Source organism: Mesocricetus auratus, unplaced genomic scaffold (assembly GCF_017639785.1).
Source record: "Mesocricetus auratus isolate SY011 unplaced genomic scaffold, BCM_Maur_2.0 Super-Scaffold_100008, whole genome shotgun sequence".
In the NCBI taxonomy this organism is placed as follows: Eukaryota; Metazoa; Chordata; class Mammalia; order Rodentia; family Cricetidae; genus Mesocricetus; species Mesocricetus auratus.
Window position 1 is genome coordinate 68,381,312 of NW_024429192.1, and position 13,233 is coordinate 68,394,544.

Consider the following 13,233-nt stretch of genomic DNA (forward strand, 5'->3'; position numbering starts at 1 on the left):
AAGAATTGTTCTTAACAATTCCTGCTTTCCTGTCTCCCTTGTGTGTGTCACCACTGAGTTCATTTCTTATCTGGAGTGTGGGTGGGAAGTTATTTACAGGAGCAAGGACAGTTCCGCAGAAGAAAATGGCAACTGCCCCAATTACCCCCGCTGCCACCAGTCCCCCAGGGAAGGATGGAGTCTCAGAGGCCTTTCTCTCCTCTCATGAAACTTTAACAGTGACCAACAAAGGAGATCATAAATCCAGAAACTTTAAACGGAGTGGTGGAGAGGCCGAGAGACCCCAGGTGTAATCCTAGCACCCACGTGGCAGATCACAGCCATCTGTAACTCAGGTTCCAGGAGATCTGATGCTTGCTTCTGTCTCCACCGACAACAGGCACACATGTGTCTCACAGACATACATGCAGGAGACACCCCTACACATGAAATAAAGGAAAACATTCAAACACTGTCATACACATGAAATAAAGGTAAAGGAAAACATTCAAACACTGTTCTAAACATCAGGTAGGGAGGTTACAGCGGGTCATCTTTTGTCCACATTTGTCTTCTGAGTTTCTGATTCTCTCTTTGAAAGAGTCTATTTGTCCTCTTTTTTTTTTTTTGAGACAGAATCTCTTGTAGCCCAAGTTGGCCTTGAACTCTCCTGATCCTCCTGCCTCGATCCCCGACAGTCACCATCACAGGTGTATGCCACCACTGCCCAGCTGGGGGCTGGTTTTCTTCTTCCCCTTCACGGTGCCACACAGAGGCCGCTCTAGTCGGCTGTTTTACCCCGAAGGCCTTTTTACTTTTGACAATGAATGAATGAACACTGTGGCCGTGATAGGACCTACTCTTTGGCCCTTGGTCTTTGGAGTTGCAGGAGGTGTCAGTGCTGGCCAGTGACCCACCAGAAGCTCCTCTCGCTTCTAATTTAGCTCTTAGTAGGAAGAGGTCCCAGCCCTTGCAGAGTCTGTGTAACTTGTGCTCTGTTACCGCCCACCAGGTCCTAATTGCCAATCTGATGTGTGCCTGGCACTGTTCTAGGATCTACAGCAGTGGATGAAATGGGCCCAGTCCTCCTTTTCAAAGGAGCCACAATTATTCTATGAAAGAGGGAAAGTAATTTAAACAAAAAGATTAAAAATGGCTGGGTGGTGGCACATGCCTTTAATCCCAGCACTTGAGCCAGAGGAAGGCTGATCTCTGTGAGTTCTAGGACAGCCAAGAATGTTACACAGAGAAACCCTGTCTCAAAAAACAGAAAAGAGAAAAAAACATTAAAGTGTGTGTGTGTGTGTGTGTGTGTGTAACCCTTAGAGGCCAGAGGAGGAGCTGGAGTTATAGGAAGTTGTGACTCACCTGCCATGAGTGTCGGGAACCTAGCTCAGGTCCTTCGCAAAAGCAGCGGGAACAGCTAAGTGCCCCTAACCACTGAGCCACCTCTCCAGACCCAGGAAGCAGTTCTTGGTTAGACCAAATGTTGAAATTTAAGGGTGAATGGTTAGTTTTTTGGAAGCTCAGAAGTCTACCACATGGTGCATCCCTGTGGTTCCATCACTGAGGAGGTGGAGGCAGGAGGATTGTGAGCTTGGGGCTAGTTTAGACACTGAGATCCTGTTTCTAACAACAGAACAACCAGAGAAGCTGTACTGAGGGGCTAGGTGACAGAAAAGGACTATTGAAGTGGGATTTGTTCATGATGGTTCCCTACACTGATGGTTCAAATTTTGTGTCTGTTAAGAAAAACCCAAATAATAAGGCAGATTCATCAGGCCAATTTGTTTCAAGCTATATTTAAATAGTAGATAAGGAAAAATAATTAATGACTAATTTACTTCTTCTATTTATTTATTTTTGATTTTTTGAGACAGGGTTTCTTTGTGTAGCTTTGGAGGCTGTCCTGACACTTACTTTGTAGACCAGGCTGGCCTCAAACTCACAGAGATCCACCTGCCTCTGCCTCCCTAGTGCTGGGATTGAATTAGTGGGCCACCAATGCCCAGCTCCTAGTTTACATTTTTTATTGAATTCTTTTCACTTATTTTACATAACCGACCAGTTTTCCCTGCCTCCTCTCCCCCTTTCCCTCCCCTACCTCCCTTCTAACCCCCAATTGACATTTTTATTACAGTTTTTATGTATGGTCACATGCATGCCAGATGTTAGAAGATAGCTTGAGGAACTCTGTTCTCTCCTTTAACTCCGTGGCTCCCAGGGTTGGAACTCAAGCCATCGGGGTCGATGGCAGGTGTCTTTGCCTGTTCAGCCATCTTGCCAGGCAGAGCTGCTCTTTGGATGATGGTTTTGGCTGACTTTCTGGTGCCCTTTTGCTAGCTGTCAGTAAATATGGATGTCAACCTGACCAGCAGCTACCTACTCTGTGAATCGACTTTACAAAATTAAACCTGGGCTTTGGAGTGCTTCAGATTCACAGGTGTGTTGTGGCAAGGAGTGACCCCAACTCCCGAGCCTCCTCTAAGTCGTCAGTATTTGGGAGTAGTCCTGAGCTCTGCATTCCATCAAGCATAAATATGACGAGAGTGATCTGTTGCTCCAACACTGAATGGTAGCATATGTCTGTGTGTGTACAGGGGTGATTTAGCACTGGGTGTGTGTGCCCATGCATGCATGTGTAGAGGCCAGAGGATGGTCTCATTGGCTGCTCTCCATCTTGTTTTTTGAGACAGAGTCTCTCACTAAACGTGAGGCTCCCTCTGTAAGCTAGCCTGACTGGCCAGCAAACCCCCGGAAGTCACTTGTCTCCACATATCCAGTGCTAGGGTTACAGACCCGTGCTGCTCTACCTGGCTTTTACATTGGGTGCCAGGGATCCAAGCTCAGGTCTTCATTCTGTGCTGAGCTGTGTCTACAGCCCTCCCCTTTAGTGATTCTGGAGATTGGATATAGAGCCTTGTACATACTAAGCAAGCACTGTACCAGTCAGTGTTACCCCTCTCCCACCTGAAAGTGTGTGTGTGTGTGTGTGTGTGTGTGTGTGCACGCGCGCGCACGCATGCCTATGTGTTGTGCATGACAGCATGCTTGCCTGTGGAGGCCAGAAAAGGGTGTTGGATCCCCTGGAGCTGAGTTACAGGCAGCTGTGAGCTGCCATCGTGGGTGCTGACGCTGAGCTGGGGTCCTCTGGAAGAGCCCTGAGCATCCTTTCCAGCCCCCACCTGCTCCGCCCCAGGTTTGCCTTTGTTCTCACAACAACCCTCGCATCTTTTACTCTCCACCTTGCCACCAGCCACCGAGAATCCCTACCCATGGCTCTCATAAGGATTAAGTGGAATTGAGCACATGGAATCTTTCTGGGCAGTGCCTTGCATTCGCAGCTGGGATCAAGTGTGGTGGTATCATGTAAAATGAGAGCTATGTTTCTGGTAAACTCTGCAATTGCTCTTGGCCCTTTATAATCAAGGTATGAAGTACTTCAAGTGTGACCACCAGATGTCCGTGTTCCTGTACATTGCATCCCTGCAAAACAACTGCTCCATCAGCGCCTACCCCTGCGACTCCTATCGGGATTACAGGAACGGCAAGTGTGTCAGCTGTGGGGTTGGACAGATGGTGTCCTGTCCCCTTCTGGGTAAGTCCAACAAGTTTTATCTCTGATGGACAGTTTGTTTCATACAGATCCTAAAGTCATTTTACTCTCTAAGAATTCATCTCGGTTTGTATTTCTAAAGTTTTAGCAAGTCAGCTTTATTTATTATTTGAGATAAGGCCTTGCTATATAGCTTAGGCCGGTTTAAGCTTACTCTGTAGCCCAGGCTGGCCTTGAACTTGAGACCTTCTTGCTAGAGCCTCCAGAGTGGCAAGTATTACAAGAGTGTACTACCATCCCAAACATTAAAACTAACTTTCCCTGGACAGCTTGTTCTCTGAACTACTCTAGTCTTGAATTATAGAGTGCTAGGGTTAGGCATGACGGCTCTGCAGGGAGGATTGAGAGTTTGAGGCTAGACTGGGCTACATAGAGACCCTCTTTTTCAAAAAGCCAAAGCCAGAACAAGCGGCAGCTGGCATGTGCGCAGTGTTAGAAGACCGATCTACGTTGGACTCCACATGGGGGCTCCTGCAGTTCCTGCTCACCCTCTTCTGTCACAGGAAAGAAGACACTAAGCGTTTGCAAGCCTCCCTAGGCTTTGTGCAGCCGGCCCCTGTTGGGACAGGAACTCTCACTCTGTGTACACACCTCTCTGCTGGACTGGGGGAGGTCCACAGTGAACTAGGGACCCCGCCCAGGCTGAGCCTTGTAGAGTAGAGTGATCCCTCTCAGAAGGTTGTGTCTATAGATGGGTTCCCTCAGGCTCCTGTGTTCACATGCCGGGCTTTGGGGGAAAAGATACTCTAGACACCACTGCGATATTTGTCGGAAGTTAGAGGACGTATTCTAGGTGGTCAGAACTTCATGACTGGTTGGCTAGGAGGAGCTGGTTTTCCCTGACCCATGGAAAGAGGCTCCACTGGCAGCGTTCAAGCTTGTCTTCCGGAGATTCGACTGTGGGGAGACATTCATCTGGCTCAGTGACACAGTTACACACCAAGCTACGTCCTGTACCCTTTAGTGGCCTTATTTTAGTTCCTCAAGAAAGGACTGGGGCCATTTAGGCCTATACTTCCAAGTATTTGGCATGTTGAGGCAGGAGGATCCTGAGTTCAAGGTCCTGTCTTCAAAACAATATATATATATATATATATATATATATATATATATATATATAAACCTCACAGTGGGCTCAAGGCTAGCCTGAGTAACTTAGCAAGACTCTGTATCAAAATAAAGAGCAAAACAAAAGGGCTGGGGATACAGCTTGGTGGAAGAATGCCTGCCTAGCATGCTCAAGGCTCTGAAATGATTTCTAGCACAATGTGTGTGTGCGTGTGTGTGTGTGTGTGTGTGTGTGTGTGTGTGTGTTGCTTGGTGTAAAGAGTGAATAATTTTGCATGCCTGAGGCCTGGGTCCTATCTTCAAAATGAAACAAACAAGACCCCATTGCTTTGCAATAGTAAATAGTGATACTGTTTTAGTTATGGGTCTCAACCTGGCTTAATGCTGAAAACGAATGCATGGCTGAAAACTATCCCTGTGATCATCAGTGTGCGCCACTCCTACTCTTCTGAGCTACTTCGGGCCAGTAAGGGAGAGGTCACAGTGGGGCCTTCTGTAACTCAGTTCTTATGTGGGGATAGCCAGCAAGAAGTAAGAGCATTGACACGGTGTTCCTGGTGACCCTTCTCTTCCTCACAGAGGGGGCTGGGGGAGGAGTGGTAGAGAGTTGTTGCAAACTTACTGTTGTCTCGTCCTCTGTGGCTTTCATGTTTCCGTAACACACATTGGTGTTTCTGACTTGTTTTTAGGCTACTATGCTGACAACTGGAAAGACTACTTGATGGACAAAGATCCTCCGATGATGAAGGCATTCTTTGACACAGCTGAGAAAAAGCCATTCTGCAGTGAGTGGTGAATGTATGTTGGTTGTTCTGTCTGACCCTGGCATTTCTGGGGAGGACAGAGTCGTAGCTTCCTGGATGCTTCCTGATGAGGACAGTGGCAGACAGAGCTTGGTGTTTGAAGCTTAAAGGGTGTAAGGGCAACACAGCTTCTATTCGGAAGAGCTGTGTGACTTTGGTCAAGTTTCTTCTCTCTGAGCGTCACAGGCTGGTTTGGTAAATGGAGCCAAGTATGCAGGTCTTCTAGGTTCTTAGGACTGAAGTGAGCCTGAGTCACAGTACCAGCACCCGGGACAGTCACTGTCACCTGAACTCCTCTAGGAAACTTTTTTAAGAGACATGAAGTTGGGGTCAGGAGCAAACAGATGCCAAACTTGACTCCGTTCTCTTCTACATTAGGACTTCTAGAACCTACTACTCACAGACCCTTGGCCTGTAAACATTTCTTCCTTGTTTTGAAAATAATGTTTTATTTTCATTTATTTTAGCCATCTTTCCCTGTATTCCCTCAACAGCTCCCCTCCCCTCCCCTCCCCCCCACTTGATCCTCCCATTCCAGCCCCCCCTATCCATATCTAGTCTATTTCACTTCCCTAACAAAATCTGTTCCCTTTAGTCCCTTTCTTTATGCCTACCCTCTGTGGTTCTATGGATTATAACTTGGTTATCACCGGCTTAACAGCTAATATCTACATATAAGTGAATACATACCATATTTGTCTTTCTGGGTCTGAAATACCTCACTTAGGATGATTTTTTTATGGTTCCAGCCATTTGCTTGCAAATTTCATGATGTACTTTTGTTTTGACAGCTGAGTAATGCTTCATAGTACAAAATGTACCTCATTTTCTTTATCCATTCTTCTGTTGAGGACCATCTATGTTTCCAGTTCTGGCGATGATGAATAGTGGAACAATGAACACGGTCGAGCAAGTGTTTCTGGGTAGGATGAAGTATCCTTTGGGTCTATGCCCAAGTGCTGGATCTTGAGGTAGATCGATTTCCACAGTGACTGTACAACTTTGCACTCCCACCAACAATGGCTGAGTGTGTTCTTATTCCACACCCTCTCCAGCATGAACCATCAATTGTTTTGTTGATCTTAGCTATTCTTTTTTTTTTTTTTTTTTTTGGTTTTTCGAGACAGGGTTTCTCTGTGGCTTTGGAGGCTGTCCTGGAACTAGCTCTTGTAGACCAGGCTGGTCTTGAACTCACAAAGATCCGCCTGCCTCTGCCTCCCAAGTGCTGGGATTAAAGGCGTGCGCCACCAACACCCAGCGATCTTAGCTATTCTGACAGGTGTAAGAAGGAATCTCAGAGTTATTTTGATTAGCATTTCCCTGACAAGTAAGGATTTTGAATATTTTTAAACTGTTTTTCAGTCGTTTGAGTTTTTTTTTTTTCTATTGAGAGTTCTCTGTTTAGATCAGTACCCCATTTTTTAATTGGGTTATTTTTTCTTAATATCCAGTTTCTTGAGTTATTTATATATTTTGGATATTAGTCTTCTATGGGATATGTAGTTGGTAAAAATGTATTTCCATTCTGTAGGCTGCCACTTTGTTCAAATGCCGTGTTCTTTGCCTTATGGAAGCTTTTCAGTTTCATGAGGTTCCTTTTACTAATTGTTGATTTATTGCCTGCCCTATCAGTGTTCTGTTCAGAAAATCTTCTGTGCAAATAGTTCATGGATACTCTCCTTTTCCTCTTCTATCGGGTTCAGTGTATCTGGTTTTATGTTGGTCTTTGATCCATTTGGAGCTGAGTCTTGTGCAGGGTTATAAGTATTGATCTATTTGAATTCTTGTACATGCAGCTGTCCATTTTGACCAGTACCATTTGTTGAACATGCTGTCATTTTTCCCGTGTGTATTTTTGGCCTCTTTATCAAAAATCAGGTGTCTATAGGTGTGTGGATTTTTGTCTGGGTCTTTAATTTGATTCCATTGGTCATCATGTCTGTTTTTTTGTGCCAGTACCTGCTGTTTTTGTTACTATAGCTTTGTAAATAGGAGTGGTGATACCTCCAGCAGTTATTTATTATTTAGATTTTAGCTACCCTGTTTTTTTGAGACAGGGTTTCCCTGTGTAGCCTTGACTGCCCTAAAACTCTGTGGTCCAGGCAGGCCTTGAACTCAGAAATCCTCCTGTCTCTGCCTCCCAAGTGCTGCTGTGCGGCCTGCATCCGAGAATGTAGCGAGGTGGTCGGGATAGATGACACAGAGATCGGTCGGTTGCTTTAAGAAAACTTTATGCTTCCCAAGTCAGCTTAGGAGGAGACCCCAGTCCGCTTAGGAGAGCTCTCAGGAGAAGTCTCAGGAGAAGTCTGTCCAAGAAAAAGGAGCTTCCCTTTTTAAGGACTTTTGCCATCCATTTACATACCATTCTTTCCACTTCTCACCCTCCTGGCTGGTGGTTTAATCTCCGGCCCCAGAATCGGGGAGACACCACAGGGGGCAGGGACAGGAAGAGGCATCTAGCCGTAGGGGGTGTGACAGTCATGGTATTTCAGTGAGCCAGCCCTTATCTGAGCCCTATCAAGCTTTAAAGCACTGAATTGTTTTCAGTAAACATTACATAGATGCCTGCTCCCAGGCCGAAGGGGAAGTGGGTTTCTGCTCAAGGTCTGGTGTCCCCACATTAGGGGTTTCCATACTAATCTGAAAATTGTCCTTTCAAGGTCTGTAGAGAATTTTGTTGGAATTTGTATGGGGATTTCATTGAATCTGTAGACGATTTTTAGTAGGATAGCCATTTTTTACTATGTTAATCTTATTAATGTATGATCATGGGAGATCTTTCCATCTTCTAATATCTTCCTCAGTTTCTTTCTTCAATGACTTGAGGTTTTTATCATACACATCTTTCACTTGCTTGGTTAGCAGTTGTTCTGCTAGGGAGCTGGGGATGAGACTGGGGGTTTGGACACATAGAAATGGAGGGAGAGGTGAAGATCTGCAGTTAGTCTTCCTGCTTCCTAGGCAGGAGTGGCCTGCTGGCTCCCAGGGGGTCATTCTGTGAACATTTCAAGCATCCCCAGATGGATAGGTGTATAAAACTGATACAGAGGCTAGAGGATGGCTTAGCTGTTAAAGGCTAGGCTCGCAACCAAAAATGTAAAATTTTGGTATAGATTTGGTACAGAAGTTAAATATTCACTGATAATAAATCATAAATAAGTTTGTTTAAAAATAATTCTTTGGTATATAAGTATAATTTATCATTTTTGGGGGGTTTCGAAACAGGGTTTCTCTGTATTGTTTTGGAGGCTGTCCTGGAACTCGCTCTATAGACCAGTCTGGCCTCAAACTCACAGAGATCCACTTGCCCCTGTCTCCCGAGTGCTGGGATTAAAGGGGTGCACTACCAACACCTGGCTAATTTATCATTTATTAAAGACAAAAGAAAAATTATATTCTGGTGAGATAGACAAGACTGCTCTTTCCCCTAAGGAGCTAACTCTTGGCTAAGTCTCTATGACTGCTTCATATAGGGCGTCATTAGTGTTTTACAGAACTCATCAGCATTCTTGTTTTAGAATAGCCATGGACGAGCAGAACAAAATGGCAGAAGGTGTATCAGACATTGGAATTCTGCTCTTTTCCCAAGTCTGAACTCTTTCAGTTGTTTTTTGAAAAGTATTTTATTTATTTATCTATTTTATGTGGATGAGTATTTTGCCTGCATGTGTGTCTGTGTACCGTGTGTCTGGTGCCCACAAATGCCAAAAGAGGTTCTAGAGGTTCAGGGAAACAGGAGTTAGAGACGTTTGTGAGTCACCATAGGGGATGTTAGGAATCGAACCATGGTCCACTTGAAGCATTATGAGATTATTTTGTGGTTTGTTTTTTTATTTCGGCAACTGGATCATAGCATTCTCTAGCATGAACTTTTTGGCTGAGTCAAAGGGTTGAACACACCTGCCAGTCTGTGAGGCAGACATCCATGGTCCCAGCACATGGTCTAGAGAGCACTGAGCTCTGCTGTCACGCATGCCATCTGTACCAAAGGGAAGAGTAAGAAGACGTAGAAAAGCCTGTCATGGGCAGCCTGGTATGGTGACACACACCTGTAGGTCATCCTCAGCTACATAGTGAGTTTGAAGGACCTGGATTCAAAAAAACAAAACAAAGCATTAAATATCAAAGAAAATTCCTTCCTGGGCCTTTGCAGAGAAACTACAGAGTGAGAAAAGGGGATCTTGGCTTTTGAGAGCGGCCCTACGGGGGCACTGGGGCATCTCTCTTACGGGTTCTCTCCCTGTTTTACAGTGTATCATTATTTTGTGGACATTATATCTTGGAATAAGAACATAAGAAGAGGGTTCATTACAATCAAACTGAGAGATAAAGATGGAAATATCGCAGAATCCAGTATTGATCAGTAAGTTGAGCTCCGAGCTTGCTTTTGCTAGTTGAGATGTCCTTGTCACTCAGCAGCCTGTGGCCTTCTTTGACGCTTGTTCACGGGCTTGCCCTGCCTCTTGTTCTCTTTGCTCTCTACAGGGGCAGTGGGCACAGTGGCTTTCTTCACTGTCCCTTCTTCCCATCTCTCCTATGCCCTTCTCTTCCCCTTCTCTGTGTCTCTCTCTCTTGCTTGTCTTCATTTTTCTTCCTTCTTTTTATTTCCAACAATTGGTTAAAAACTAAAAATCATTCATGCCTTCTGTAGAAGTTCAAGCCACGAAGGACTGTGCTGATGGAACACCTCTGTAATCACAGCACTTGGGAGGCAGGGTCAGGAGGACTGTAGCAAGTGTTAGGCTAGCCTGGTCTCTACAAGGAGTATAAGACCAGCCGGGCTCCTGTAGTAAGACCTATCGCAAACCCCCAAATAGGCTGGAGTGAGGCTCTGCAGTTAAAAGCACTAACTGCTATTCCAGAGGACCAGGTAAGTTCCTAGCGCCCATGCGGTGCTCACAACCACACAAAACTCCAGTTCCAGAGCATCTGATGCCCTCTTCTGTCTTCCAAGGGTATCTGGCATGTACAAGTGGCACACAGACAGACATGCAGACAAACACCCCAGACACATAAACTATTATAATAATAGCAGCACTCCCAAAAAAGGGAATGTGCAGACTCATGCATTTTACATTGTGTGCGTGTGCATATTATATATATGTGTGTGTGTGTGAACTTTAATCATATTCCATAAATTCATATAATTATGACTTGTCAATACAAACAATATTAATTTAAAAATACAGAGGAATATACAATATAAAATGCAAGTCTATGCTAAGGAGTTCATTCTCTTTTTCTTTTTTGGGGGGGGGGGGGGATTTCAAGGCAGGGTTTCTCTGTGGCTTTGGAGGCTGTCCTGGAACTAGCTCTTGTAGACCAGGCTGGTCTCAAACTCACAAAGATCCACCTGCCTCTGGTTGTGTGCCATTATGTGGTTGCTGGGAATTGAAGCTGGGTCCTCTGGAAGAGTGGCCAGTGCTCTTAACCGCCAAGCCATATCTCCAGTCTCCCAGATTCTGTTTTTGAAATGTTTTAATTTTTTGAAACAAACAAACGAACAAACAAATCCACATTTTATTAAACAGTTCTTGATCAAGTGGTCCTGGGTTGTGTAAGAAAGCAGGCTGAGCAAGCCATGGAGAACAGGCCAGCGAGCAGAGTTCCTCCATGGCCTCTGTTTCAGCTCCAGCCATGTTAGAGTCCCTCAGAATGAACGGTGATCAGATGTGTAAGTTAAATAAACCCTCTCCTTCCCAATTGTTCTTGGTCATTACTATTACAGCAATAGGAAGCAGACTAAGGCATATTGCATTTGTAATAGGAGTTTTTGGTTAATGAATCAAGTGTGTGGCACACATTGCCTAAGGAGTTTCTAGACCAGACCCTGTGAGATGCTAACACCATGTACTCTACTTAGGAAGAAACCAAGGCTGGAGAGCTGAGTGGTTTGGTCAGTGCCACACACCTAGTCAGTGTGAGTTGGTGGGAGCAGCGTGCCTGTCTACCAAGTACCTGCATCATTCTATGACTGAGTCTGCTCTTCCCACTGAGCTAACGCCCCTCCCTTGCACTTGAAGTCTGTGAATAGTGGTGCTTTTCAGGGTTCCTCACTGATTTGTTACAGATCTGATATCCTCACAGTGGATTAGTGTTTTCTGAAAGGGTAGTGTGGGGAGGGCATCCTGAGGATCCAACCTCAGGTGGTGCGTGGGCTGTGGGTTAAGGTGAGGGAACCAGAAGAGATCTGACCTGGACTTCGTATTTTCAGAACATGCAGCACTTAAGGGTCTGGAGGACACGTCACACACAGGAGGGGCAGGGCAGGACTCTGACTGGATTTGGGTGTTCACCCAGCCACTGTTTTCACGTTTCCTTTATGTACATCTGAGAACTTCCTTTTTTCTGAATAAATCTTTATCAAATGTGAATCCCTAAATTTGAAGTTTAAAATATGTTTGTTCTGAGACAGGACCTCACGTAATACAGGCGGATCTTGATTTCACCAAGTAGTCCAAATTAGCCTTATCCTTTTGCCTTTACTTCTTGGTTAAGATCAAGACCCTGGACCAGTGAGTTGGCTCAGTGGGCAAAACCATTTGCTGCTAAGCCTGATGACCTGTCATGGTGGAATGTGAAAACCACCTTCCCCCACAAGTTGTTTTCTGACCTATATTGCACCATACATGCGTACATCTGTACACAAAGATAGAGATCGTCAGACAGACAGAGAGATGAGCTAGATGAGAGATGATAGAGAGGTAGATAGATGATAGATAAGAAGGTAGATGAGAGACGGAGATGATAGAGAGATAGATGATAAGTAAGTAGATAGATGATAGAGGTAGATAGATGATAGAAAGGTAGATAGATGATAGATAGATAGCCTACAGAGGTAACCGAACAGTTGTCTATTAAGAGCTAAAAAGAAAAAAGGCAAACACAAGAAGGTGACCTTCTCCAGGCCTCATGGTAAGACCTGAAGTACCTGGAAAGTTGGGCTGGAGGATTGCAAACTCAAGGACTACTTAAGCCAGGGAGTGTGTTGAAGGATAGGCCAGGCAACTTAGTAAAGTCCTGTCTCAAAGTCAAAAGCAGATTTGGGAGGCTGCTCAGTGGTAGATGGCTTGCACGAATGGCTCTGTTATCTGCAGTACTGGGAGAGAGGAATTGGAGCCTTAACATCTCTAATGCATGTATTTAGAATTAGCATCTGGAGTCAATCTAGATGATTGCAATGATGTCCAGTGCATCATAATCAGAAACCCCAGTGATCCTCAGGCATCTCTCTCTGGGGAGGCCCAGCATTGTTCTTACTCTTCCGGGAAGCTGGGAAAGGAAGCCATAGGTAACTCACTGACAGGTACCCTGGGTTTGGGGCAATGGGCTGGCACTAGACATAGGTCTCAGATTGGGATTAGGGGGTCACACAGGTGTTTGTTACCCCAGCGGGACTGGAATCCCATCTAAGTCTTCACAGAGTGTGGCCCGGCCAGAAGAACTCTGGGCTGGGTTTCATCTCCACACTGTGGCATATAAGCCCCATCACACGGAGAGCCTGGACTCCACAAGCAGGTGTAGGAATGTGCCGGAGATTCGGACACCATCTTGAACACAAAAGACAGTCACAGTAGTGCTCAGTCCAGTGTATTTTTGGAGGTTAGTAGCTTCATTTAGGCAGTTCTTCAGACTCAGAGGTCTTTGTTCACTAAAGTCAGTCTGTGCAGGCAAAGGGACCAAAGGGTCACCTTCGAGGTAGACTTGGAGGCTCGAAGCAGCTTTCTCTCATTAGCAATCTCCAGTCATTTTAAAATGCCATTTCTT

General features: G+C 45.2%; 1 protein-coding gene across 2 annotated transcripts in view; it reads left to right on the top strand.

Moving 5' to 3' along the window:
• The window catches only part of Liph (lipase H), a 41,506-nt gene that overhangs the window by 26,137 nt on the left and 2,136 nt on the right, over positions 1–13,233 (top strand). Inside the window, exons 6-9 of one of the 2 annotated variants that reach the window (XM_040751056.1) lie at positions 3,410–3,577; positions 5,353–5,448; positions 9,718–9,829; positions 11,681–13,231. In XM_040751056.1, coding sequence (XP_040606990.1) covers positions 3,410–3,577; positions 5,353–5,448; positions 9,718–9,829; positions 11,681–11,696 — 392 coding nt within the window. In that variant the 3' untranslated portion in view covers positions 11,697–13,231. Of the gene's footprint in view, positions 1–3,409; positions 3,578–5,352; positions 5,449–9,717; positions 9,830–11,680; positions 13,232–13,233 lie in introns of those variants that run through there. The other variant, XM_013114608.3, reaches the window with a different exon arrangement.